Genomic DNA, 27748 nt, shown 5'->3' on the forward strand with positions numbered 1-27748 from the left:
GCAGTAACAGTCTTAAGTTCCAAGAAAGCCAAATCCTAAACTGGCATTTAGGAAAACCAAGAGCCCTCATGACTTACATTATTGAATCCTCAAAAGTACAGGAATTGGTGGCAATAGGAACTTCTAGAAGTGGGGTGAGGCCAAGCACTCAGATCAGAAGGATTGCTTAAAAGTGGTTTCTGAGTAAATTTTTTTTTTTTTTTTAAGATTTTATGTATTCATGAGACACAGAGAGAGAGGGAGAGACACAGGCAGAGGAAGAAGCAGGCTCCCTGCAGGGAGCCTGATGTGGGACTCAATCCCAGGACTCTGGGATCAGGCCCTGAGCCAAGAGCAGACACTCAACCACTGAGCCACCCAGGCATCCCTCTAAGTAAGTTTAGAGCCCTGCCATCTCCTCCCCAACTCCAGTGTCCCTGGGAGACTGTCCCTGCCTCACCCTAGCAAAAGAATGAAGGGGCCCCACCCCTTGGAGAGTATGAGACAGGGAGTTCCTCTACTAGGCACACAAAGGTGGATTTACTATGTGAAAACTATTTAATAAGGTTTAAGCTTTGGGGCCCCTGACTTCCATGAACCTTGTCCAAGGCCCCAGAAGGAACCCTGGTGGTGTGTTCACATGATGCTGGGTTTTGTAAACATCAAAAATATATACTGCACTCAGTTAAGAAAACCTCTGCCTTCACTTCCTCCTTTTTCTGCTTATACTACTCGTGTCAGGCAGCTTTGGAGTAGCACAGGCCTTTCTGGAGATGTGACCTGAGGGTTGAACAGGGAGTATGCTGTTTTAGCTGCAATTTGTCGACATTTGAAAACTTTGATGAAACCATGAGATATTGCACATTCCTGAATGGTAGATATACAACGAGTCCCTCTTCTTATCCTCTTTAAATGTACTTAAAAACTAAGGGAAAGGGCACCTGGTTGGCTCAGTCAGTAGAACTTGCAACTTGATCTTGGAATTGTGAGTTCAAGCCGCACGTTGAACGTAGAGCTTACTTTAAAAAAAAAAAAAATTGTACGCCTTCAACTTTCACAATGCTATATATATCTATTGTGTCTCAATAAAGCTGGAAAACATTTTTAAAAGAAGAAAAAAAGCTAAGAGGAAAATTGGGTCAAAAATAATGGAACACAATATAAAAGTGACAAAGGTGAGCAATTAAATCAAGAGATTCTGAAATCAAAGTACAACAAAATATTTTCAAATTGTACTAAAAACTAGTGATTCATTATGAGAACGAGATCGGTTTTAAATAGCGGCAGTTGCTTGATAATCTAGTTAATAAAGAGGAGGAGCAAATCATGAACACATTGATAAAACATTTAAATTTTTTAACATGAAAGATAACGAAGATGACATAACTCATGATGTACCCTCTTCCAGGGACATCAGTGACAAAACAATTAACTCCACTAATTCAGAGTGGTTAAGATTAGTAAGATTAGTAATCATACAAGAAACCCTGAAATGTGTCCTAGAATCTTAGTTTATTTATGAAGGAAACATGAGATTTTCCTAAATTTTACAAGTCCTAAAATTTATAGTATATTTATATATTACTGGTAAGCCGAAAAAAAAGCTTTTCTAAACTGTCAGTAATAGAAAACAAATCTTAGTCAACCCTACTAGAGGAAGGCTGAATTACCTTTCTTTTCTCTAAGAAAATGATGGTACCCACTCTGTGTCATATAAAGAGGCAATCATAGACTACGCAGCCAAAAAAATGTAGGGAAATGAATACAGAGGTGTGTCAGGCAGATGATTAATAAAAAAATTAGGTGATTCTTGATTTTCTGATGTTCATGTTATTTGTCAGCTTTTATAACTTATAATTTGTTATGTTCTTTTCTCTGTCTAAATAAATACTTTCCTGCCTATTTTTATATTTGTTTTTTTTTTTAAGTTTTTTTAAAGATTTCATTTTTAAGTAATCTCTATACCCAACATGGGGCTTGAACTCACAACCCCGAAATCAAAAGTCACACATGCGGGGATCCCTGGGTGGCTCAGTGGTTTAGTGCCTGCCTTCACGCCCAGGGCATGATCCTGGAGTCCTGGGATCGAGTCCCACATTGGGCTCCCTGCATGGAGCCTGCTTCTCCCCCTGCCTGTGTATCTCTTCCTCTCTCTCTCTCTCTCTCTCTCATGAATAAATAAATAAAATCTTAAAAAAAAAAAAAAAGAAAAAAGTCACACATGCTACCAGCTGAGCCAGCCAGGCACCCCATCTTGTTTTTATATTTGTGAATTGGCATCCTTTTTCTTTAAAAGGGCATGCAAAATCACATAAGCTAAAAAAAAAAAAAAAAAAAAAAAAAAAAAATCACATAAGCTACAGGCCCACAAACCCCAGATCCGTTGTAAGCCCAGTTGAAGGCCAGACTGCATCCTGAAGGCAGGAATGAAGTGAAGGAATGCATGGGGAGGGCTGACACAACCCTTCGCCTCACGTGTGTGTGCACGTGACCTCTTCTCACTGAGCCCTCAGAACACTCCATGGCGAGACAGCAGAAGAATCTTCTCTAGGAAAATTTACCTGCCCATGATTAGAGACAAGTACTAATGTCAGGGGCTCCCCCACAAAACTGCCCAGCCAGGCCACTCTACATAGTAGACAGACATCATCAGAGCACTCCCGGCTTCTAATCAGCTGTTTTGTCTCCTGTCACGCATGTGAGCAGACACCCAAGAATTACCATACCCCAAGGGGAGTGTTGAGAATAAAAAATGGAAACAAAAGCAGAAGACAACTTGAGGGGGAAACTGAGACTACAGGAAGAAGAAATGTTTTCTAAAGCTATCATTAAGGTCTTTACAGAGATAAGGCATCCATGAAATAAAAAACAGGATACATAAAAAATAAAAATAAAAAAAAAACACAGGACATCCTGAAAATTAAAAAGAGCTCTCGGAAATTAAAATTATGATCACAGAAACAGGGCACCTGGCTGGCTTGGTCCGGAGAGCTTGCAGCTCTGGACTGGGGTCATGACCTCAAGCCACACGTCGAGTGTAGAGATTACTTACCTAAATGAATAAAAACTTTGAAAAATGTATGATGGCAGAAATGGAAAAGTTGACAAGTGTTAGAGGATAAGAAAATGTTGAAAAATTGAAATTGTGGAAGCAACCAAGGAGGGTCTGCATTAGTATTACAGGAACTTCAGAAATAAGAGGCAGAAAAAATGGGGGGAAGAAACCAACCACAACCACGTTTTTTTAAAATTCCAGACAGAAGATGATGAATTGCCAAACTGGAAGAGTGGCATTCAATTTCAGTGAGTGAAATTAGACCCACAAGGTACATCGCTGTGAAATTTCACACCGCCACCGCCAGAGACAAACATGATCCAATAAAGTTGCGTGAAGAAGTAGGTCACCTACAAAGGATAGAAACCAGGGTACTTTAGACTTCACCACCACAGTAGTAACTGTGAAAGGAGAAGCCAGCAAAGCAATGCCTTGGAGATTCTGAAAGATAAAGCCCAGCCCACATTCTATACCCAGTCAAACTAACTGGTGTGAGGCAGCATCAGAAGGGTTTTGGTTATGCAAAGTCTCAGAGTATCTGGCACTCGCTTTTACTCCGCCCAAACAAGGAGTAAACCAACAAAGAGGTAGATGTGGATTCCAGGTGTTTGAATTCCTGGGAGAAACAAACGGATTCCGTGTGAGGGAAGACACGGGGAGAGCCTGGGCCCCCAGCTGTGCACCAGGGCCTGAGCAGCTAGCTCACAGGCTGCCGCCAACACTGCTTCAAAAAGTGAACCCCCATACAAATGAACGTATTGGTGGTAGACTGGGACAGCTGAGACAGTGAGGGATAAATACGTAGGAAATTCTGCACGTGCAAGAAAAATGACAGTTTCAGGGAAAGCAAAAACCTGCAATGTTATTAGTTATGTATGGCCGCGTAACAAATTACCCCACAACAGTAGTGTCTCAAAACAACAGTACCAGTTTCTGCAGGTCAGGAATTTGGGAGTGGCTTAGCTGGGGGGCTTGGCTCAAACACTGTCTTCTGAGGGTTTGGCTGAGGCTGAAAAATCTGTTGGCCGCTGCCACATGTAGGAAGGAAAAGAAATCACATTATTGTCCTAATAGTTTACTTAGTATTGATCTAACCAAATCACATAACTATTTCGAGAAGAAGAGGAGATGCAGATGTGCCTCTGTGTAGTGGGGGTGGAGGCCTAGAAAAGGTTGGTTTGTTAAATCTTCCTCTTCCAAAATAAAAAGGCAGGAGCTAGTGCCTAAAACCTAACAAGAAATAGCAATAGAAGCATTTTTATTTAGAGATGCAAGGGCACATGCCAAAAAAACCAGTGGAGTTGAAAGCGCTTGTCTTGGGCAAGTGAGACAAGGGTGGGGAAGGGAGGATAGAACCAAATGTTTCACTTAACAAACCTTAATGTCTTATTAAACTATGCCCACGTAGAACTCTGATGAAAGCAAACTTAGATTAATAAAAGGAAACCAATAAAATAAATTTAGGTGAATTTTTATATATTGGGGCGGAGAGGGCAGTTCATTCTCACTAAGACACCTAAAGAAGACATCATAAAAAAGATTTGGTAGATTTGACTTCATACCGATTGGAAGCTTCTGTACATTAAACACATATGTACAGGGGATCCCTGGGTGGCTCAGCGGTTTAGCACCTGCCTTTGGTCCAGGGCGTGATCCTGGAGTCCCAGGATCAAGTCCCACATTGGGCTCCCTGCATGGAGCCTGCTTCTCCCTCTGCCTGTCTCTCTCTCTCTCTCTCTCTCTCTCTGTGTGTGTGTGTCTCATGAATAAATAAATAAAATCTTTAAAAAATAAAAAAAAAAAAACACATATGTACAGAAGGGAAGAGCAAACACTAAGCCAGAAAAAGAAAAAAAATCCTGATAAAACAGGCCGAAGGGCTAGTGGTAAAATGTAAACCATTTCAATCTTTTAAAAAATGTAAACTGTCTCAATCTGCCTCTAGGGTGATTTGGCAAATGTATCAAAGTCTTGGACATGTATATATCCTTTGACCTAGCGATTCCAATTCTAAGAATTTATCCTATGTGACTAGTTCTTGATGTACACAAAGATTTAGCTATTAGAGTTTTTTATAATAGAAGGAAAATATGAAACAGTTGAAATGACCACCAGTAAGTGATGTGGGACACAAAAATAAAATGGTGAATGAAGTACTAGGTAGCCTCTTACAAGTCAGCCTGGTGACAAACCACATACTGGCATATAAAAGCCCTTATGAGGGGGATCCCTGGATGGCTCAGCGATTTAGCGCCTGCCTTTGGCCCGGGTGTGATCCTGGAGACCCGGGATCGAGTCCCACATCAGGTTCCCTGCATGGAGCCTGCTTCTTCCTCTGCCTGTGTCTCTGCCTCTCTCTCTGTGTCTGTCATGAATAAATAAGTAAATAATCTTAAAAAAAAAAAGCCCTCATGATATGTTTCCTTTATTCTTTAAAAGTTATATAAATAGGGGATCCCTGGGTGGCTCAGCTGTTTGGCGCCTGCCTTTGGCTCAGGGCGTGATCCTGGAGTCCCGGGATCGAGTCCCGAGTTGGGCTCCCGGCATGGAGCCTGCTTCTCCCTCTGCCTGTGTCTCTGCCTCTCTTTCTCTCTCTGTGTGTGTCTATCATGAACAAATAAATAAATAAATCTTTAAAAAAAAGTTATGTAAATAGGCATATATACCCATGTACATATATGTACACACAGATTCAGGGTGTTGCTGTTTATTTTTCTCTGTGTGTGTGTGTGTGTGTGTGTGTTTGTATTTTTCCATGTTTTCCAAGTGTTTGACACTGATCAGGTGTTATTTTTGTAGTCAAGGAAAAAACAAGGGATTTTTTTAGTTTATTTGAAAAATATGGAAAGTGCAAAGAAGAAAACAGTAATCACACACCACCCCAAATTAACCGCTACTAACATTTGGCATATTTGCTTCAGATTCTCTTCTTTCTGCAAACTTTTAAAATATAATTAACACCAAAACATTAGCTTTGGTTATCTTTAGATATGAGACTGTGAGCTGTGTTTTGTTTTTTTTTTCCTTCTTTTCCTTACCTTTCTCTCTCTCTCTCTCTCCACCCCCCCATACTTTTCTGTATTTCCCAAGTTTTCTCTGATGATTGTATTTTACTTTTTAAAGGCATAAACTTCAATTAACTATAAAAGGTAGACTATTTTTAAATACCAAATAAAGTCTTAGGTATTTAGAAGAAGGTAAGCAAGATTTTGGACTAGAGAACAGCTTTGATCAAGCTGGGAAAAGGAAAGGCATCCCATGTGGATGGGGTGGCCATAGGTCCCAATTGCCCTGGATGGTCCAAGTTTTATACCTGTCGTCCTGATGACATTTTGCACTCAGTTGACATGGTACATGTAACCTGTCATTTGTGCAGAAGGAGCTGTGTTTGCACAGCCCCTTACCTCCTAACAACACTGCTCTCTTCATTTCTTGTGTTTCCAGTCTTTTAAAGAACAACGAGCCCCTTTGAAATTCCATGGTGTTTTAAGGTTAGGTATTTTGATCAAATGATTTTTCTTACTTGCTTCAAATAAATATAACAAATTCATGTGAAAGAGTAGTAAACCATGAATAGCAGAGAGAGAAGTGGATTGTTTACTCCTGGTTCGGTTGTGAAGGAGCAGAATGACCCTGGGCTAGTCATTGGACCTCTCCAGATTGGCTTTCTCATCTACAAAATGAGAGGGTTGAACTGGAACAATTTCTATGGTAACTTGCAATTCTAAAAATACTGTGATTCCAAATTAAGATTTAGAGAGGCTGTGGCACCACAAGTAATGGCATCTAAGTTCCTAATTTCTTTGTAGCTTGTCTGTAGTATTAGACTCCAAGTTAGAATCATTTTGAAGACCACTCAGAATTCTGTAGAATTCTCATCCAGCTCCTGTGTTCCTGCAATGAAGATTCAGTTTAGAATTCAAGTTTTATTAGATGGGCTGAAGGGACCCTCTATTCCATCTCCTTTGTCTTAGAGTTTAAGAAACTGAGTTCCAAAGAGATCGTGATTTGTCCACAAAACTAGTCAGAGACGGAGACAGGCTTTCTGATTCCCAGGCTAGAGCTTATTATACCGCAACATGCTTCACACAGAACAGAGTCCATCTTTTCTCAATGCCACCAGGGCCTCATTTGCACTGTCACCAAAATGGTCCTTGAGGGCAGTTGTTTGCCTTACAAAACCATTGTGTCAATCAACTCCAGTCCCTAATTTTGGGAAGAATAACTGGGGGCACGAGGAGGGAACTACAGAGCTTAGCTCCCCTAACCTCTGTTCTTCAGATCTGAAGAAGGGAAAGAGCAATTTCGCCTTTTCTCTCCTTTTCAGTTCCAGAGCTTACCTTTCCCCCCTGCTAATTATATAGCCACTGATTATTTGTTTACAGAAGCCACGTGAATCAGCCAGCCCCCAAAGGGTTAATGCTCCTAAATTACCAGGCTGGGTTAACAATAAACAGGATGTCCTCCAGAAATTAAATTTAAACCGCTGTGACTCAGGCTGGCCCATCCTCTCAACCGGATCGTTGTCTGGGGTTATTATCCGTGGTTAATTATACCATTGGGTTTAGCAACAGCGTTGGTCAGTTTGGGCCAAGAGAAAGCAGGCTTGGGCAGAAGGGGGTGCAGAGGGAAGGGGCGGTGGATGGGTGGGTGCGGCAGTGGAAGCGGGAGGTTTGAATGGGAGGGATTCTGGCTCTAGGGCGTGTCCTGAGTGCTACAGGGAATAGGAGTAGGAGTGGCATTGTCCCCTCAGTGTTGTTGTGGTGTCCCCTAAGTTGATCCCAGGGGGGCTTAACACACTTTTAGCTTGAGGGCCTCCCGGAGCCTCTGCTTCTCCAGCAGTTGGCACCCTGGTGTTTACTTCTGGCCAGGCCACACTTCTCAGAATTGTAGAATCAGAATTCTCAGTGCCTCCAGGAAGCTCTGAATTATCCAGTTTAACCCTGTCCTTTCACAGAGCAGGAGATGGGTCCCAGGGCAGTCATTACCTGCTGAAGGGCAGCTGGCTCCTCAGAGGTGGAGGCGGCAGTGGGGCTGGTGCCTTGGTTTAGAGCCTAGACCTTGACCTTCCTTCTTTTAGGCCAAACTGTCAACTGTTTCCAAATGGGGAACCCGAGGTGCAAGAGCTTCCTAGCAAGTTCAGGACAAACTTGGGCTCAATTCAGATTCCTCTCCAAGTTAGCCACCTTTCAATTTTGTCACTTCTTACTGGAAATAACCCAGCCTGGTTGGTTCTTCACGCCCCGATAGTTTGCTATCTCCAGCCACATAGGAGGCTGTGCAGGGCTACTGTTTGTCCCTCTAGAAAGAAGTAGTGAAGCACCTAATACAGACGATAACTGGTTCTTGTGGTGTTTTTTTAAATGCTTGTTTTCAAGGATGACAGCTACCTAGGCAAGCCTGTGATTTCTGACTTCACAGCCCCTCAGGACAGACTTACAGTGACCTGTTAGTGAAATTGCATCTCTGCTTTCCCACCTTCACTTCTGCAGTGTGTCTCAACACCAGAGTCTTGGTAGGAAAGATGGTCTGGGGCAGAAGGCTGCACCCAGGACTTCCAGCTGACACCGTCCATGGAAAGATCACTCTCCAGAGCCCAGCCTGGCTTCCGATGGCCTGAGACCCACGGGGCATGTGGCATGAGTGCTGAGGAGTGAGCCATGGCTGCTCTTTGCCTTCCTGGGGAATAGCAGCCTAGACTTCATCAATTCTTTCCAGCCACATCCTTTCCCGCATCTCCTAAAAGCCCCCTTTGTCTTTTTTTCTCATAGGATTCCTTTCAAGATTGGGCAGCCCAAGAAACAGATTGTCCCCAAAACAGTGAGTAACCCGATTCTTTCATTCTAAGACTCTGTCTCACGTGGCCTTTGCAGAGAACCAGAACTTTGACTCAGCACATCGTGGCACTGGGAGGGCAGACCCTGGGCTGCCTTCTTCCCAGCCGCGTCACTCTAGAGCCTCACCTAGACTGGGACTTGCAAGGGGCCTCCTAGCTTGGGACATTTTCCTGCCGCAGATCAGCCTGGGCTCGTCCCCGTCGTCCTCAGGCAGGTCGAGGAAGTAGGTGATGGGTGAGGAGAAATCCATTGCTTCTGAATGGCCCAGCTCTGCGATCTGGCATGACATCTGCACTTTCCTAAGAGGGCTCCTGAAACATAGGCCCCCACCGAAGACATGTCCCAGGCCTTTATCTCCAGCCACCTCGGGCTGCATGAAGACCAGGAAGCTTCTCCAGGGGGGTCCTTTTCTCTCCACTGCCAAAGGCACGTTGGCCAGGACCCAGAGTCAGTGGGAGGGCATGACTGAATCCTGCCCCCTTGAAAGCCCACAGTGTTTATCCCTATTTTATCTCCAGAATGGGAGAGGAATCATAGATTCTTAGAAAGTTAGAAATGGAAGCCCTTTCAGATCATCTAGTCCGACTGACAAGAAAACCCAGGCCCAAAGAGTCACAGTGACTTCCTAAGGTTGTAAAAAAAAAAGACGAATACTGACAGAGCTGAAATTGGAACCCGAGTTAGAGCTTCTGTTCAATACACATTCCAGTACTTTGTGCTACCTTACTCAGGTTGTGATGGTCTCCCAAGGTTTGGGAATTCTGGTAAAGAATGATGTCTTGAACATCCCCCCAAACCACCCTCCAAAAACCTAAGCAGGCTCTTGGTTTTACTGTGGGGAACCGTAACTGCACAGCGCCTCTCATTGTGACAGTTGCAGGAAGTGAGTGCTGTCAGCCTGGTAGACGTCCTGATGGTCCTCCTTGGCTCCAGCCTCAGAGCTACAGGAAAGATAACTGCTTCAGTTTGGCAAGAAGGGAAGTTCAGCACACATTTGACCAATGGCTTAGTCTTTGGAAAATCCAAAGTCAGGCCACTTAAAAGGAAATGGGCCTGCATTTCTCTTTCCAGTGAAGGCAGGCCGGGGACAGCCTGAGAGTTTACCTCCCATGCAGAGGCTGACCATCTGTGGAGGCTCTCAGCTGAAGCGCCGAGAATCTGGGCGTGCAAGTGTTGGGCTCTAGCCGGCTACAGGAAGTGGGAAGGTGTGGCTTGGAGTCTCCAGAGTTTAATCCAGGGCAGATCTGAAAGGGAAGTGGTTTTGAGAAGGGTCCTTTATTCCCAACACTCACTACCAAAAAACAAACAGACAAACAGAAAACTCTCCCAACATCCTTACCTTTGTGGAGATAGTCGTCGTTCTCCACAGAAAAGTCAGTTTCTGGCTTCCTTACCGGAGTTTTTTGACGGAAAGATCTCTGGGTCTTTTCCTCTGAGGAGTAGCAAGGACTCCCCAGAGAAAGGACAGAGATACAGTCCCAGCACCCTACAGACAGGCCCACGGCTGGGCCCCTGGCCTCTCTCTTCCCTCCCCACATGGCTCTTATTTGGGATAGAATCGCAGTCCTCTGACTTCCGTAATCTGCTCCCCCGGACAGACTGGGCAGCAAGTAGTGGTTACAAAGAGGGATTTGGGAGTTTTCCTGCCTGGATTCCCACTGCTCTGCTGCATGCTGTGTGTGACCGAGGGCAAGGCCCTCACCCCCTGAGCCTTGCTTCCCTCCTCCATAAGTACGGATGAGCCTCGAACCTGTGCCATTGGTGTATTATAAGTCTTACATGAGCTCCTGCGTATGAAACACTTCACCCAGCGTCTGGCACATAGTGCGCCCCCAATAAATATTAACTACATGGTGGGAAGATAGTTGATTTGACTCTTAAACCACCAAGGACTCAGCCTGTCCCCAGGAGCCAGATCCCTAGTTCAGGGAAAGGGTAGGCGGGGCCTTTGATCTCTTACAAGGAATCAAAGCGGAGTTAGGGCTTTAGAAGAGAGTTATTTGCTCCCTCAACTCCCCAGAGGCACTGAAGTATAAGGAATGAGAGCCTGCCCCTTCGGTCTCATTCTCCGCCACCCCTCCTGGCCCCCACAACAGGCCGAGCCCAGGCAGCTGTCTCGGCGCCTCTGGCGGCTGCCCCTAAACAATGGTGACGCACTGCTGTTCTTGCCCAGGCACTGTCAGAGGGGGCCCAGATGTGGCTGCCTGCTGACTGGAAAGCCTGGTGCCCCTGTCATGGGAAGAAACACTCATGTTATCTTCAGGGAGTTTCAGGAGGTTTTTGGCTCAAGGCACCCAACTGTAAGACACAAAGAAAGCATTGTGCATGTGCTCTCACTGTTCTCCTGTGCCCAGGTCATGAACACGAATTCTATTATTGTCAAGGCTCTGGCTGGAATAGCATGTTCTCTGCAGGGGCTGGCCATTGGGATGGAAGTGCAAGGACAGAAGGTCCCCCAACTCCAGGTCTGAACCTCCTGCTCAGTCCCCCTCCTGCTCTTGCAGTCCCATAAAGTAGCTGGAGCATCTTGGTGTGGCAAGAAGTAGCTACTCCTCCCTCCGTCACCTGCAAGGATGGAAGAGCTCTTGGAAGCAGATAGCTTGGGTCTTACGGGTGAAGGAAAGCACACACTCAGAGTCATAGCTACGTAGGTTCTCCACAGCATCGAGGCAGAAGAGCATCCACCGTATCAAGCCTTCACTCCAGAAAGATTTTCGCTTGCAAAGTGGAGCATCTCTCAGCCTCATTTAATCTCGTTGCAATATACCAAAGGGACAAAGGGAAGCTGCTCCCCCCCACCAACACCTCTCAAAGAGAGGCTTCTTAGAGCACCTCGCATGCCCCTTGCCTCAGCTCTGATCTGACACAGCTTAGCTCCATGGCTAAAGCCCCAGCCCTGCCTGCTGGCCTCCTTTTTCACATCACCATGCATGGCCATTTGGCTGGGAACTGGACCCAGTCACCCACTTAGAGACTGAGGCCTGCCCTGGGCCAGCCTGCCCCAAGGCGGTGGCGGTTGAGCGGTGAGCGCACAGTCTCACCCTTCCACCTGCAGTATTCAAGAACATAGGGAGCAGGCGACAGGGTGGTGCTCGAGTCCCCCTGTGCTAACCCCGCCAGCCTGGCCCAGCCGCCCCTGACCCTCTGACAGTCCTGCACATGTGTTTACACTCACATTGTTGCCTGGGGGCCAATCGCCTCTTTGGCAAAAGCATCAAGCGTTCAAAGATGTTCCGATCTTTTGTGTTTGGCTCTTCCTTTCAGAATGGATATACCTCGGACTAAGGCTCCAGTGTGTCTCTTTATTCCTTCAGCCATTGTCTGAGGGGCCAGAATCCTGGCTGTGTGGCCTTGGATCTTTCCCCAGGGGAAGAGAGAGATCTTGAGGCCAGGGAGCTGTAGAAACAACCCACACCTGGCTTCCAGAAGCAGAGGAGGGAAACGCTCATGAACATCGCAGGCTGTCACGGCCCCTGAGCAGCAGCAGAAGGACCAAGCCCCACCCCGACATACTTCTGACCCGCCAGTGTGAGACCTCGAGTTTCTCACCAACCAGAGTAATCCGGCCCAGTTGGAAACCCACAGTCGCTCACTCTGTGTGCAAGTCCAAGCAGTCCCAGCTGGGGGGACCAGGTGCTCTCTGACATCCCACACACACACACACGCATCAGCACACGTGGGGATTGCAAAAGAGAGTGCCGGGAGCCAAGGCTGGAGCTCCGGTGGGTCGGCAGGCGTTCCTTGAGCCTGCCTCCCCAGCAGCAGCACCGACTCCACGTTCTTGATCTTCAGGAAAGCTGGATTGTGACCAGGACCTCCTTAATCTTAGTTTCATTCTCTTGGGAAGAAAAGACTTTTCATATGTGAAGACTCCGCTCAGCAATCCTATGAAGTAAGAGGTGATGTGTCCTGTGAAGGTTCATCCTAGCTATCAACCAGCCACATGCTATGCACTGCCTCGCCTCTCAGCCAAGGGGCTACAGTTCACTCTGCACCCCCAGACTGCTCTGGGCTTGGCACGGACTCCTGGGAATCCTCCAAGCAAGCCAGTGGGGCCCCATGCTACCCCCTTGCCTCGTTGGCTACCGGAAATCTTCAGAGGGAAAAGCTAAACAAAGTTTTCCCATGCTACCAGGAAAGAAACCGAGACTCAAAATGTTAGGTAGTGTGCTGCACAGCTGGCGTCAGAGTTCATGTCTCATCCATCTCTGCTCTCTCCTGTCCCCGACCGTCCTCGGAGAAAGGGCTGGACTGCCTCTATGCCAGCTTGCTGGGCCTGGGCCAGGCGCCCCCCCCCCTGCCCCCCAGAACAAAGCCACCACCTGTAGTCATGCCAGATGTTCTTCAGTCCTTGGCTGAGACTTTGATTCCTGCCCAGCTACACATCCCCTGGGACAGGTGGCACTTGAAGCTTTTACCAGGAATATATGCTTTAGTGAGAGCAAATTTTGAATTTCTCTAGAGCAGCTTTTGATGGGTCATAAGGAAGGCAGTGATGAAGATGTCCAGTTCCTGGAAACAGAGACGGGGGGTCTATAGAAAAGAGGGCAAAGACTGTGGGAGGGGGAGAAACCAGGAGTGAATTTTACCTCACACTTTTGTGCCAGATCCCAGATGCTGGGATCATAAAGTAAGGAAAGACCCTGGGTTCCTGCCTTTAAATTTTACAGTTCAGATGAGGAGGATGAGGTATGTCTGTGCAAGGGTGACACATGGTCATGCCCTAGGACCCTAGCTACTCAGGTTCTCCGCACCATTCCCACAGTGTCATGTCTACCATTTGGGTTACATGTGTGTGCCTGTGTGTGAATCTGTTTCATCTCTTCCACAAGGCCCTGCGTCTGTTGTATTCACCGGTGGATCCCTCACACCTGGCAGAGTAGATGGTCATAAGTGTTTGTGGGATTAATGACTGTCATTTTCTCTTTTTTAAAAATTTTTTTAAAGATTTTATTTATTTGACAGGAAGAGAGAGAACACAAGCAGGGGGAGGGGCAGAGGGAGAAGCAGGCTCCCCGCTGAGCAGGGAGCCCAACACAGGACTCAAACCCAGGCCCCTGGGATCATGATCTGAGCCAAAGGCAGACGCTTAACCAACTGAGCCACCCAGGCACCCCCCTGAATGTCATTTTCAAAGTGGGGGAGGGTGCCGAGCTCGAAGACTGAATTCTAGCCTTGCTTTGCCACTGACTAGCCCCTACGTCCTTCCATCAATCACCTCCTACCTCCAGGCTTTGTTCTCCTCATTCATAACATGAAAAAATTGGCCCAAATCATGGGCCAATTGACTATGACTATGTTGAGTTTACCTCGGTGCACATGAGGAGTATGGGGTCCATGGGGCTCCTGAAAGCTCCTTGGCTGGGCACCATGAAGGAAGGGTATGCTGGGTAAAGAGCAGTGAGGCCGTGACACTTTGCACAATTTCGCACTCCATGAGCGTCAGCCTGCCTGTTGTGAGCATGAGAATCCATTCAGGGCTCTCACTGGCCGGAATCTTGGAGAGCAGCCAAGAAGGCACCTTTCTGAGATCATGACTTTAATTCATCAGCAAATACATTTTTCCCCTTTCACTAGAATGCTAAGAGCACAGGCCTTGGAGCCAGGCCACCCATGTCCAAATCCCAGCTGGGCCACTCACTAGTGGTGTGATCTTGTACAGTCTGTTTCACTGTGTCCTAGGGAGCTCCTGAGTACAGTGAGGCCCATAAGTACACCTGCCTTCTCCAGGTGTGGAGGAACGGCCGTCCCCAGAAGCACGGGGTGAGCGCCCTGTGAGCGTTAGCTGCTTTTACTTGAGACCCTCAGCCCAGAGGCTCAGCAAGCCGCCAGGGGAGCTGGTACTGCCTCTGTGGAAGGGAAAGAGGAGAGGCCTCGGCCCCCTCCTTTCAGCTCTCAGAGGTTGTATAACTCACGGGCCACTCTCCTGAGAGACCATTGCCAGAGCCCTGGTTGATGGATGGAGAAATTCAGGCACTAGACGTGCAGATGACTTTCTTAATTTCTGATATGTGGGCAGCAGAATTGGGATCAAGACTCACACACATCTGATGTAAATATTGGTGGCATCGGGGAAATGTGGTAACTCAATCCAGAATTTTAAGAGAGCCTTGCCTGAGTCCGTAGTAATAGTATTTGTGCTGGGTACATCCCAGCACACAGAGCTCAGACACAGGATCTTTCAGGATCCACCCGGAACCTCCTTGCAGGTGGCAGGCCCTGTGAGGAAACCGGGAGCTGGACGGGACCCACCTGCTTCCCCGCTGGGCTGCCTGAGTCTCGGCACATTCCAAGCACCTCACCTGAGGGGTGAGGGAGGAGAGGGAACCCAGCTGAGTGCCTCGCTCCCTGTGGCAGAGGAACAGAGCCACAATCCGCTGCTACTTGCCTGGCTGGCCCATCTGGGAGGGGAGGCTTTTGCCCTAAATCCAACACTTAATTAATTTGGGAACACAGGGATACTGTGTCGTTAACGATCTGCTGGTGCTTGTATGGGCTGGACCGAGTTGTTCTCCACAGCCGGGGGGAAGTCGTGCAGGGAGTTTCGGGAGGCTGGCAGATTTTTTCCAACGTGTTGTCATTTCTCTGATGATTGAGTTATCTCTTTGGTTACAGGTGGAGAGAGATTTTGAAAGAGAGTATGGAAAACTCCAGCAGTGAGTGTCAACCCCCAGAAGGATGAGGGAAGCGGGGAGGGAAGGGCAGGAGCCTTCCGCCAGGTCTCAATTTCTGCTGTGCCCCTTCTGGCACCGCCGGTGGTGGGCCTCTCCTCTGCCCCACTAGTACCCTGGGAGCTGAGGGTGGCTCAGTTCACAGCCTGCCGGAAGTTCTCTGCCAGCTGATGGCTGTGGGAGAGTCGTTAACTCATAGCCTTTGGGTGCCTGGCTTCACGCAGAGCTGGTGGTGGCCCTGCGGTCAGTGGGAAAAATCCCTGCAGAGTTAGGGGCCCCTTCTTCTCCTGGCAGGCATTCCAGAGTGTCAGGTTGGCCTTAACTCAGGTGGATGGGAAGGAAGGGGGTTGAAGCAGGCTGGTGGTGCCAGGTGCCCAAGCCTGTGCCCCTGCCTTGCAGGCTGGAGGAGCAGACCAGGAGGCTGCAGAAGGACATGAAGAAGAGCACCGATGCTGACCTGGGTAGGTGGCGGATCCCCAGGCCTGGCTGGGAGGGGCGGGGGGCGCACAGGGTGGGCCTCCGGCCCTCCATCACTTAGCACTGGCTCCTGTGGTCTGTGCACAGAGCCCCCTGCCACTGCTCACCCAGAGGCTGCAGGTGGGTCTGAACACAATTGCCACGGCGTCCACATGCTGTGTGCACAGCGAGCCGAGGGTCTGATTTCGGAGCCCATCTATCACTTGTTTTGTGGGTAGCTGCACGTTACCTGGGTGGCATCTTTATCATTTGCCACTGCCTTTTTAGCACAGGAGAGGCTGCAGCCTACTGCTTCCTTTCCTCGGTGCTTCTCCAGACCACTGTACTGTCCAAGCACAAATGAAGGGAAGGTAGTGTTTTTATTGCAAGCAGCTTTGGAAGCAGTGGAATGTCAGGGGTCCATGAAGTAGAGGGTGTGGTTGTCCAACAAAGAAATGGGGCGGGGGGGCAGGGAGCAGTGCCCTGGAGCCCAGAGTCAGAAGCAGAGTCTGGGCAGGAAAGGCCCTCCTGAAACAGCAGCACCCCAGCCCAGCCCAAGGCCTGAGCCCCACCCCAGACAGTATGTCAGAGTCTCCGGAAGGCCCACCCCAGACAGTGCCGCTGCAGCTGCTCCAGGGACCCCATTTGGAGAACCACTGCTCCAAACAGTTGAGGGGAATCAAGTTTCCTGCTCTTGGAATCTAGTCCGCTCCCTGGACAAGATCTAATGTCCCATTGCATGTGCCCAAACCAGATCACCTGCACGTGACCAGTCCTGGTTGACCCTTACATTCTCAGGTTGCATTGGGGTTCCAGAGACCCATGTGGTGTCTAAGACCCCCGCTCTCTTTAAGGTTCAAAGACAACCAGGCTTCCAGTTTGCATTAGGCTGGCCACACAGTCCCAATGCCTGAGGGTGGGGGCCCAGTGGTCCTTGGATGTGCTCACAGAGGCGGCTGAGGACTCCCGGGGGACGGGGGTGAATTTCGTGCTATTAATGGACTTCAGATGGTTCAAACAAAGGACCCCCCCCCCCCAACAAAGGCATGAAGTGTGAAGGCTTTAGGAAAGAAAAGGAAAGTTGGGAAGAAAGTCTCCTCCAACCCCGACTTTTCAGGGATTATTCCCAAAATATTTTTTAAAAAATTAGAAGAAATTTTTCAGACATTTCCAGTTTTGTCCAAGTTTTTATCCTTTCATGACACTGTCTTGAGACCATTTCATAATCCAGGCAGGTGACGTTTGCTCCTTGGCCTGCAAAGTCACCTCGCAGATTTGAAAGAGGGGTTTTTTTGCTCCACTGCTTTGACATTTCTGGGAATTTTACATTTTCAGGGTTCTCCTGTGTTTAGCCTGTTTGCTGGGTGACCGCAGCAAGCTCCCAGTTTCGAGAGGAAGCCAGGACAGGTCTCTGCCCAGGCCAGTCACCCACCTTGGGCCTCTTTGCTGGCCTGTGGAGGGGCCCAAGTGACGAGGGGCCTCTGGGTGGGTTTCTGTCTCTCCCCTTCCCCCCCGCGGGCTAAGGCTGGGCTTAGGGCTGCTCCCTCCTCGTATACAGTGGCCAGGCAAGGCCACATCTGTCATGAAGTGGAGTGGCCCTGATTTCATAAATTCAGAGATTTTTTTTCACATTTAATAACAGCTCTGAAATCTAGACACCGTAACACTTAATGGTGTTTAGTTGGCAGCATTTTTGTCCTTCAGTGGCTCGTATGGTAACGATGTCTTACAGTTGCTGGCATCTTAAATCCAATGGTGTAAGATAGTAAGAAATACATTCAGAAGCTTGTTTTCCCCTGAGACCCTGGATTTGGCACAGACCCTGTGGAACAAGCATGACCCTTCTCCTGTCTCTCTTTCGGCACCTGGAGACTTTGTTTTTTTCTCCAGAGCTGCCACTAGAGCTCGATCCTGCCTCGGAGCTGCCATGGGATTTCCAGACTCCCCTTATGTCAAACAGGGTCAGAACACGTGAACAAGGCTACAGCAGGGCAGTGGTCTCTATCCATGTGGAAGCAGTCTCAGGAGCCTTGAACACCATAAGCCAAGACTGTGGCAGAGAGGCAGGTACCCGGAGGCTAGGCCTGGCCCGGCACTCGCAGTTGGCTGGCCTTGAGGGAGTTAGACGCTCCTCTGAGCCTAACGCGCCTCATCTGTAAAGTGGAGCCAAACATGACTCCTGGGTTATTGGAGCCCCGAATAAAACAGTGGGGGCATGGGAACCTGTTGGCAGCTATGTAGTTCTTGGCTTGTACGAGTTTTTAAGTCTCCATTGTTTGTGAACAGAAGTCCCAAGGGGCAGGAAGAGACTGCAGAAGGGCCATGGTTCTGGAAGGTCTCCGGGGAAAAAGGGTTTCTGAATGTATGTCTTACTGCTCTGTGGCACTGAAGCCTGGGGTGGTCTGAACACACCAAACCTGCCCTTGTTGTGTCGATAAGATGATATCAGAAGCAGGCCACCCCCATTCTGCAGGTATCATCTGTGGCGGAGCTGAGTAATGACAGCAGAAACCAAGCAGCCCCGAAAGCCTAACCTCTCAATTTCTAGCCCTTTACACTGTTTGCCAGCCCTGGTGTGGAAGGCTGTTACTCTTGTCCGTGAGGGAGTCCCAAACCAAGCTTCACCTCCAAACCGCCCAGAGAGTGTCTTTAGAATGCACGTTCCTGGATTCCAGACTTACCGAATTAGAATCTGTACAGCTAGAAATAAGTTTGTTTTTTTAACAGCTTCCCACCCAAATGATTCTGTTAAAATCTCGAGTTCAGAAAATTAAGTCATCGCAAAAGGTAAAGCTACTCAAAAGAATGACCCAGAGCCGCATCAGATGGTCAGGAACAACCACCAGGTAGTAAGGACTCATGACTCACGGCTCTGTGGTGCTTTGTAGAGCCCATGGCCCATGGCCGGGGCGGAGGTCAGGGGGTGGCCCCTGGGCTGAAGGAGGACAGGGTCCTTCCTGATGACAAGGCCCTGAAGCCAATCCCCTCGTAGGTTTACTGAGCTTTGACTTCTTACAGCCATGTCCAAATCTGCTGTGAAGATATCCTTGGACTTGCTCTCCAATCCCCTCTGCGAGCAAGACCAGGACTTCTTGAACATGGTGACAGCCCTAGACACGGCCATGAAGCGGATGGATGCCTTCAACCAGGAAAAGGCAAGTGGGGTTTTGCCCTCCCCCTCCTCGTGGCTTCTGCCCGGGTGGAGCTCCTGCAAGGGGTCCTCAGCAGGGACTTCTCAGCTGCCCTCAGCCCTTGGAGGCCCGTGTGTCCAAGCCCCATGAGCTCTTCTGTGGCTTCAGCACTGGAAGCTCCCCGTAGCTCACTCACAGTGCGACCCTGAGGGAGAAGGGGAGCCCCTCACACTTGCTGCAGTGCCTTCCCGGCCTCCCCACTGAGCGGCCTGCAGACAGCGGCTGGGGGAGGAGAGCTGACCCAGAACGAGCACAGTTCTCCCCATTGCCTCGCTCCCGCCGCAGAGGTACGGACGCCACGCCTCGCCTGTTCGCTCCTCCCCACAGTCTTGTCCCTGCCCAGGGCTTTCAGCGTAACCCTGAGGCCCCCTTTCTCTTCTCAGGAATTTGGAGGCCCCTGTGTGAGGAAGAGTTTGACTCCCCCTCAGTTTTGTTGTCATTGGGTATTTTCTTTTAACAGGTGAACCAGATTCAAAAGACCGTGATTGAACCTTTAAAAAAGTGAGTAAAGGTCATCCGGAGACCACAGGCCTCAGGGAACTGGGTTCAGGGCATTTATTGGAAAGGCAGGTCAGCTGCCCAATTGGCAACCAGATATCATCTCTAGCAGCCTGTCCGCAAACACGCCAGGGCTGACCAGAAGCTCAGCAGGAACGCTGGCTACATGACCTGTGGCCCTAGGGGTGCCACACCCGTGGCAGCTCCAGAGCGCCCACCTGGCTGGGGCACACTCAGTGACAGTGGGGCACGTCTGAGCCGCCACAGCAGGTGGCCTTTGCTCCAGTGGTCACTTCGCCACTCTCCCCTTTGTTCCCGACTGAGAAGCAGAGGCCCGGGGCCTGCCGAGTCAGGCGAGCGAGGTCTTGGCCGGCCCTGAGCGGGGCTGGGCAAGGCCTTTCATCTCAACCGGCCGCACTGGGAGAGCAGCTGCCTGCCGCACTCAGCTTTTGAAATGTGGGGGTGGCTGCACATGGGGAAGGGCGCAGCCGCGGGGGCCTGCCTGGGAAGGTCCCCTCACTTGTGACCTGTCAGGGTCAGAAATTCTTCTGTAAGACTCATCTTCTCTCAGGCAGGCCCTGGGCAGTGATCAGACAGGCCTATTCTATTCCCTGAGTCCCTGGAGGGGGTGGGCTGGCGGCGGGCTGGTGGGGGGCGGGGGGGGGGGGGTCCAGGCAGGAGCCTTGCCTTGAAGCTCCCGGATCACTTCATCATCTTCCCTAGCCTCTCCCAAACTGACTCTGACCTAGAAAGGCTCCCGCTCCAGCCCGGCAGCTGCACTTTATTACCTCTTCTGTGGTGGTCCCTGGCAGCTGCCTCACCAGGCCTGGGTAATGAGGCTCTGCTAATTACCATTAGGCCTGGATCAGGGCCCGGAGGGAGATGAAGAGCGCAGCTTTTGGTCCTCCAGCCCCTGGCGTTGGGGTTATGGAGCTCTTCGTTCCCTGCTCAGGTCCAAGGGGTGGGGTTAGGGAAGGCTCCTTCTAAGCCGGGGCTCTCTGGCAGCTTGGCCATGGTGGGAAGGGATTTCTCCCTGCACCCCACTCCTTCCCTGGCCCCTGCTCTGCCCCAGGTTGCAAGCTGCCGAGGAGGCTGGTGGCTGGTGGCTTGAGATGTCAGCAGGAGCTCCATTGCTGGTGGCCTTCTGAGTGGGTCTCCAGGACTGAGGGTTTGCAGCTGGGTGGGAAGGACCATGGGCAGAGCACACCCTGTCCCCCGGGGTCCCTGGGGCTGCCGCAGAGGCTGCCGTGGACACCCACAGCTGGCAGAGCTAGGCAGGGGACACCAGCTCCGAGGACTAGGGGGACTGACTCCAATCTCGATTTCACAACCAAGGAGGCGGCCTTGAAATCTGATGCCTGGCTTCTAGAGCCAAATGGAGAGAAATCCCGGCTGCTTCCCACCGCCCCAGCAGCCCACCACCTGCCAGGAAGGTGGGTGAGTGGCACAGGGGGCGGGCACCATCTCCGCAGCGGATCCGCTGACCTGCCTGAGCCCCCGGCCCGCCTGCCTGGCGGCTGGCTCCTCCGGCCCGTAGCCGACATGCGATCCCCCCCAACCACATAAAACCGCCACTGCCTGCTGCCGCCTCTTGCCAGGAGAGGAGCTCCCAGGGACCCCGGTACCGGAAACAGGAAACTGCAGCTTTCCTGTCCTCTGATGAAGAACATGGCCACATGGCCACCCCACCGCCCCCAGCCTCCCCCCAGGGGGCTCGGCCTCTAATCCCCCATCTCTGGGCTGCGTTCACATGGTCGGATGGGGATGCTTTCAATTTCCCTTTCCTGGTGGGTGGAAGATCCCGGCTGTGTGGGCACAGATTGAGGAATGGCAGGCATTCCCCACCAGGGCCGGCTGCTCCCAGCCTACCTCCCAGCCGGCCTCTTCTCCCTCCGCCTTCCCCTCCTCCCTCTCTCTGCCTCCTCACCCCACCATTAGCCCAGGGGAGGCAGTTTGGTTGAACCTTAGGACAGTCACCTGGGCAGAGCTCCAGCGATGGTCCGGTGTAGGCCCAGCCCTATTCCCCCTTCTCCAGAGGGTAGACACAGCACAGATTTGAGGAGCTTGTGGCCTAGTGCGGATGCTGCAGAGGCGCTCTGGGGAAGAAGGACCCGGATAATCCGTAACTGCCAAGGTGGTGCAGCTCAGTGGGTGTGGCAAGTGCCAGGTGGGCCAGCCTGCCCCAGCCAGCCCACGGCCCTGGCCAGGCCCCACTCCTCTGAACCTGTTTCCCCATCTGGGAAGGGAGGCCTGAACCTCCACCCGCCACCTGGAATGGCTTGGTCGGCGCTCAGGAGGAGGAGACAGAGGTGTCCATGGGCTGAAGTGGTGGGTTGAGCTGCCTCTGGAGGATGGAGTCCACCCTGGGGCCCTGGCCCGGGGCCTCTTGTGTTCCACAATACTGCTTATTATCGGGGGGAAGTGGGAGATGAGCGGAGGGCCCCGACTTCCCAGCCTTGTTTCTTTGTGGCAGCCGGGTGAAAGTGTGGACTTGGTACCTGCGGGACAGCTGGGCCCCCACCGCCCCTTCTCAGCTGAAATCAGCAGATAACTCTGTAGGGTCCTGGGAGCAAGTCTGGGAGGGCCCAGGCACAGGGACCAGCCTCTGGCTGTCCCCACCTTGCTGCCCACCCCCCTTCCCTTCCCGACCTGAAGGTGGGTGAGAGCACTGGCACCCCGCACCGGGGCCTGGTGCTGTACGAGCTCCCGGCGCAGGCAGCATCCCATGTGTTGTGTCTGTGTAGTTAACCAGAGCCAGGATTACAGACGGGGTCCCCCTGGGTCCCCACGCTTTTGTCACCACCTCAACTGTGCCATCCGGTCCCCCTGCCTGCCCTCGGTTTACCCACTTTACTGTAAGAAGGGCATGACGCCTGTCTCCACTCCGAGGGAGTCCTGCAGCCCAGAGCCCAAAGCCACCCAGGTGGTAAGTGACTGACTCGTGACCCATCTGCAGTGACCTAAGCCAGCCAAGCCTCCCGAGGTCTGTTGGTGTGACCGAGGGGCACCATTTTGGGAGGCAGAAGTTACTATGGTGAAGAAATGGTTTTCCTAGAGGCTCTAACAGAGCAGCTGGGACCGGTTTGCACTGCAGCCACTTCCTCCCCACGGGGGACAGGTGCTCCTGCTTCTAGAGGCCGCCTGGCATCCTGGAGACACATCACTCGTACACTGCCTGTCCCCTGAGGTTGCCTGGCACTGCATGGAACTCTGTAGTCCTGGACCCTTGCTTGGCTCACTCAGGGCTCAGGACTTGGCCCTTGGTGGGATTCCTGTTGCCTTTATGAGCTCATCCAGTCCTTGCATTTAGTCAGCATCCCTGGTGCCTTTGACCAGAGAAGACAGGCGCTGCAGGGGCCAGAGGGCATCCGGAGCTGCTCAGCTGACCAGCAAGGTGGTCGTCCACACGCCCCCCCCCCATCCCCGTAACGTGCATCTCGTGCTGTGGACACTGCCGTGCTGCCCTCTTCCTAATAGGAGAAAACCCTTCAGCTGCCGCTTCCTGCCTCCTTCCCATCCTGTAAGCACCCCCTGCCCCCCCAGGCCACCAGCAGCATGGACAGCAGAGGTTCAGGCCCTGGGGCCACCCAATCTGGGCACCTCTAATGAGAGAATGAAGGTGGCCCTCAGTGGCCCCTCGTCTGGCTGGGGTGGAGGGGGAGGTGGCAGTGGCTTTCTCAGGCTCCATTGCACCTGCTTCCTTGAGTCACATCCTCTCAGCTGCTGGTCACAGTCCTCCCAGGGAGGGAGAGGGGCTCACCGAGCCGCTGACACCCTGTCAGAGCCACCACCTGAGGCACAAACAGCAAGGCCTGTCCCTGCCGGTGGTCTCAGCTCTTCAGACCTGCCCAGAGGCGGTGGGGAGGCGGTGTCCTGGAGGTGGCCACTACCCACACCCGGCCTGCACCGCACCCGGGAGGCCTCTTCCACCGGCAGCTCAGTCGGTAGCAGTGATTTGATGACTGATTTGTCCAAGGGCCTGTCTTACCCACTTCTGGCCTTTCCACTTAGGTAGTGAGCCCATTAGCACACGCCATCAGCTAGAAGCGCTCACTTTAGTGCTCTTCCTCGGGTGTAAGAATCACCAGAATTTTCCTGCATCTATAGCCTTGGCTGGGGAATTCAGTGCTTTGGTCAAATTTATATTCTCTGTTCTCTGGCAAAAGACACTCTGTCACAAGGACCCTTCATCTGTTGAGGCTTTTTTTGTTTTGTTTTTTTTGTTTTTAGGATCTTATTTATTTATTGGAAGGGGAAAGAGAGAACATGAGGAGGGGGAGAGGGAGAAGCAGGCTCCTCGCTGAGCAGGGAGCCTGATGTGGGGCTCGATCCCAGGACCCCGAGATCCCGACCTGAGCCAAAGGCAGTCACTTAACCCACTGAGCCACCCTGGCGCCCCTGTTGAGGCTTTTAAAACCCAAATTCATCAAACTAGAATTTTATGCAAAACTTGGAAAGAAAAACCAAATTCATGGGCAGGCCCCTTTGAGAGGCGGACTTGGGGAGTCATTCCTGATGTGGCATCTGAACTACCTAAATGTGGCCCGAGAGGCCCTGGGCGCTCGTGGAAGGGGAGAACCCCACTGCTCGCTCCTGGCCCTGAGTCGCCCCCTCTGCTTCGCAGCCCCCCCCATTTACCTCGATTGCGGGGCCGGATCTTCTCAGGCTGCTCACGTTCCCACCTTGCAGGGTGGACACCTCCAGCCTCCCACAACAGTGACAGGCACCTCCTGCCCTGCACGCTTAGCATTCCAGGAAGCTGGCCCATCCCCTCCTGTCCAGTTCCAGAAAACCTGCTTGCAGGTTTGCCTTGCCTCCTCCACCATTCCCTTGATCAAGGGAAGTCCAGCATCCCTGCCTGGGATACAGCCCTGCCCTGTGTCTATCTCCCGGTCTCCCACTCCTCCCCGTTAGAGATGACACCTGCCGCAAGGATGATGCCCACAGAGCCAGAGTGTCCGTTGCCCCTCCGTGAATGGCATATAGTCCTCAGCATTTCCCTGTGGTCCTTTTTAGTTGTGGTGGGGCCAGAAGATGCCCTGGAGCCATTGCCCTCAAACATCTGGTTTGAGAGTGTAGCCATGTGAAGGAAAGCACCAGAGGATGCCTGCTTTTCCCGTGGTCAGCTGATAGAGACCAATCCTAGGTTTCCACTGCAGTTGTCACCTGCTGGTGACATCTCATGGCATCATGAGATGGTGGGGAGGTTCCCTGAGGACTGGGATGCTTGAGTTCTCTGCTGGACAGTCACTACCTAATTGTGACCTTGGAGAAGTCACATCATCACTCTGGCCTCCATCTCATTGGTTGTATTACAGGAGGATGTTGGACAGAGGACTCCAAGGAGTCCCTCGGCTTGGCCACCCTCTGTGACAGGTGTCTGTCACGCACGGGGCCATGTGAGATGGGCAGGGAAAGAGCAGGGACCGCCTCGGTGGCCTCCTTGCATTCCTGCCCCTGTGGCTCATCTCAGGTCAGTAGGGTGACCCTTAGCCCTACCTTCTTTCCCTGGGCCTCACCCCAGATCGTATTCTCAGCAGCGGGAGCCCCACGAGGCCCGGGCCTCATCTGCCTTGCTCATGCGAAATCGCCAACACCCAGAACGGTCCGGCACTCGGTAGGTGCTCAGGCTGGGCCGCAGCTCCGAGAACGGCCCGCATCCAACGGGGCTGTGTCTGGCAGGTTTGGCAGCGTCTTCCCGAGCCTCAACATGGCAGTGAAGCGGCGGGAGCAGGCCTTGCAGGACTACAGGAGGTTGCAGGCCAAGGTGGAGAAGTACGAGGAGAAGGAGAAGACCGGACCAGTGCTGGCCAAACTGCACCAGGTACCAAGAGGAGGGCGAGCTGGGTGTGGACAGCGGGCCCCCTGGGGACACACGGCGGATGCCTCCTTTACCTGGGGACCGCCCTGGGGGCTGTGGGACTCTCTCCTGCCCCCGACGGGCACGTCCTGCCCCAGGCAGGGACGCTGGAGGAGCCACCGGGAGCCCTGCCAGCCCGTGTCTTGGTCCCCAGGCCCGAGAAGAGCTTCGGCCTGTGCGGGAAGACTTTGAGGCCAAGAACAAGCAGCTCCTGGATGAGATGCCGCGCTTCTACAACAGCCGGCTCGACTACTTCCAGCCCAGCTTCGAGTCCCTGATCCGAGCGCAGGTGAGGCCGCGCCCCACCCCGCCCGCAGGACCGCGGACACCTCCCTGGGGAGATGCGACAGCGGTGCCGTCACCCTGCCCCCGTCACTGCCTCCAGAGACTCCAGCTCTGAATGTTTGCTCCACTTCTCTGTCTTAGCTCCTCCGTGGCTCTTTAGTTAATCCCAGCTCTGGGATGAGGCCCTTTTTGTGGAATGGCTTTCCCCTCCAGTTCTCTCCTTCCTGTCCTTGTACCACCTGTGGCAGGAAGAAAGCAGGCCACACTGTCCACGCCTCCCTTTGGTGGGCAGGTCCTTTGCATGGTGTGCTCAGGAGGCCAGGCGCAGGGGCCTGCAGGATGAGGGCCCTTGGCCCCGCAGCCCCACAGCAGTCACTCCTCTTCTGATGTCCTGACTTGTAGCAACCCTTGGAGGCCTCCCTAAACCCTGGGGAGAGCGTGCTCAAGGCCCCTGCGTGGGGGCCAGGCCAGGTGCACCTTCCAGCAGAGAGGCCAGCCGGCCTCAGACCGGGTGTGGGAGGGGCACGGGAGCTCCGGGGTCTGGCAGTGAGAGGGTGGCGGGCCACAGGCTGTGACCCTGTCTCTCAGGCCTCAAAGGTGTAAGGACACAAAGTACAACTGCCCACAGCTCCTGCCTGTAAGGGAGAAGGCTGAGGTACAGAGTCCCCACCAAGAAGGACCCCCAGCCCACGGCCGGTGCCCCGCATCCTGCCACCTTTCCCACAGTCCCCCGCAGGTAACAAAGCTGGCGGCGCGGCCGCCTCCAGCCCACCTCTGCCCTTGGCCTGGGTGTCTGGCGCCCTCCAGTGGACACATCCGGTCCTTGCAGTCAGCAATCACAGGCGGGGCCCCCCCCAGCTTTGAGAACACCGAAGGCGAAGGCGGGGCTGCACACCCGGGCTCAGGAACCCTGAGCTGGAACTTGTTAGTGTCCTTGGTCGCTGGGGAGAAAGGAGGCCGCACTTGACCTTGCACGAGCGAGTGGGGGTTCCTGCCCCTGCCCCCTGAGCAGTGCCCCTGGAGATGAGGCTCCCCTCCAGCAGCTCAGCCTAGGCCTGGGAGAAATGGGCTCAAGGAGACCTGCGCCCTCCCTCCCCTGTGCCACCACCACCCCTGCTCCCGGCCCCCGCCCCCTCCATTCTGTTGTGAGTTAGCTCCAGGGTGCCCGGACCAGAGCAGTTTAGGGGCTAGGGATGCCCTGTAACCAGGCAGCGGGGTGCCTGGGGGCTGTGTACTGCCTCCTCGGCACCAGCCTCCACCTCCCGAGGCTGTCGCTGCCATTAGTCACTAGAGAAGTGAGCATCCCTAGTGACTCAGCCTGCGCAGTGCGGCTCTGGGGCAGGGAGTGGGGGAGGGCGGGCCAGCCCCTGCCCTCCCCCAGCACCCGCCCAGGCCCCATCCGCTCCGGTGGCAGCACCACTGGCACACCTCCACTCAGCTCCCCCTCGGCCCAGGGCAAGTCCAGCTGTGGACTTGCCATCAGACCTGCCGCCCCTCCAGGCCTTGCCCACCGGTGACAGCACTCCAGGGTCCAAGTGGAAGCAGAGCTCCTGCTGCCCAGGCACAACTTGGAGCCGGACATGATACCACATAGGGGTGGGTGTCCAGATAGTGTTTCGAGGGGTGGGCATCACTTTCATGAAAGTAGGTGTTTGATTTGGTCATGAAGTGGCGACTGGGGCAGAGGTGGCCTCTGGAAAAGGTGCTGGGTCTGAGCAGCCCTCCGCCACCTGAGAGTTGCTGGTGGGTCTCCTGGTACCTGAGCACACCTGCACCTGCCCCACTGCAGGCCTCTCCTATCTCCCCTGGACGCCCCCCCCACCCCGACATACACACACATGGACACGAGGTGGACTCTGAGCCCTGCCCTCAGCCCACGACAGCAGAGGTGGTGATGAGCAGGCTGTTGCCATCCA

General features: G+C 52.3%; 1 protein-coding gene across 1 annotated transcript in view; it reads left to right on the forward strand.

Annotated features, from left to right (window-relative positions):
- The window catches only part of BIN3 (bridging integrator 3), a 44061-nt gene that overhangs the window by 14850 nt on the left and 1463 nt on the right, over nt 1-27748 (forward strand). The window contains exons 2-8 of the mRNA XM_038573826.1: nt 8806-8854; nt 15487-15527; nt 15942-16003; nt 19017-19153; nt 19650-19690; nt 25370-25511; nt 25702-25836. Of these exons, the coding sequence (XP_038429754.1) occupies nt 8806-8854; nt 15487-15527; nt 15942-16003; nt 19017-19153; nt 19650-19690; nt 25370-25511; nt 25702-25836 (607 nt within the window). The remainder of the gene's footprint in view (nt 1-8805; nt 8855-15486; nt 15528-15941; nt 16004-19016; nt 19154-19649; nt 19691-25369; nt 25512-25701; nt 25837-27748) is intronic.

Source organism: Canis lupus, chromosome 25 (genome assembly GCF_011100685.1).
Source record: "Canis lupus familiaris isolate Mischka breed German Shepherd chromosome 25, alternate assembly UU_Cfam_GSD_1.0, whole genome shotgun sequence".
Lineage (NCBI taxonomy): Eukaryota > Metazoa > Chordata > Mammalia > Carnivora > Canidae > Canis > Canis lupus.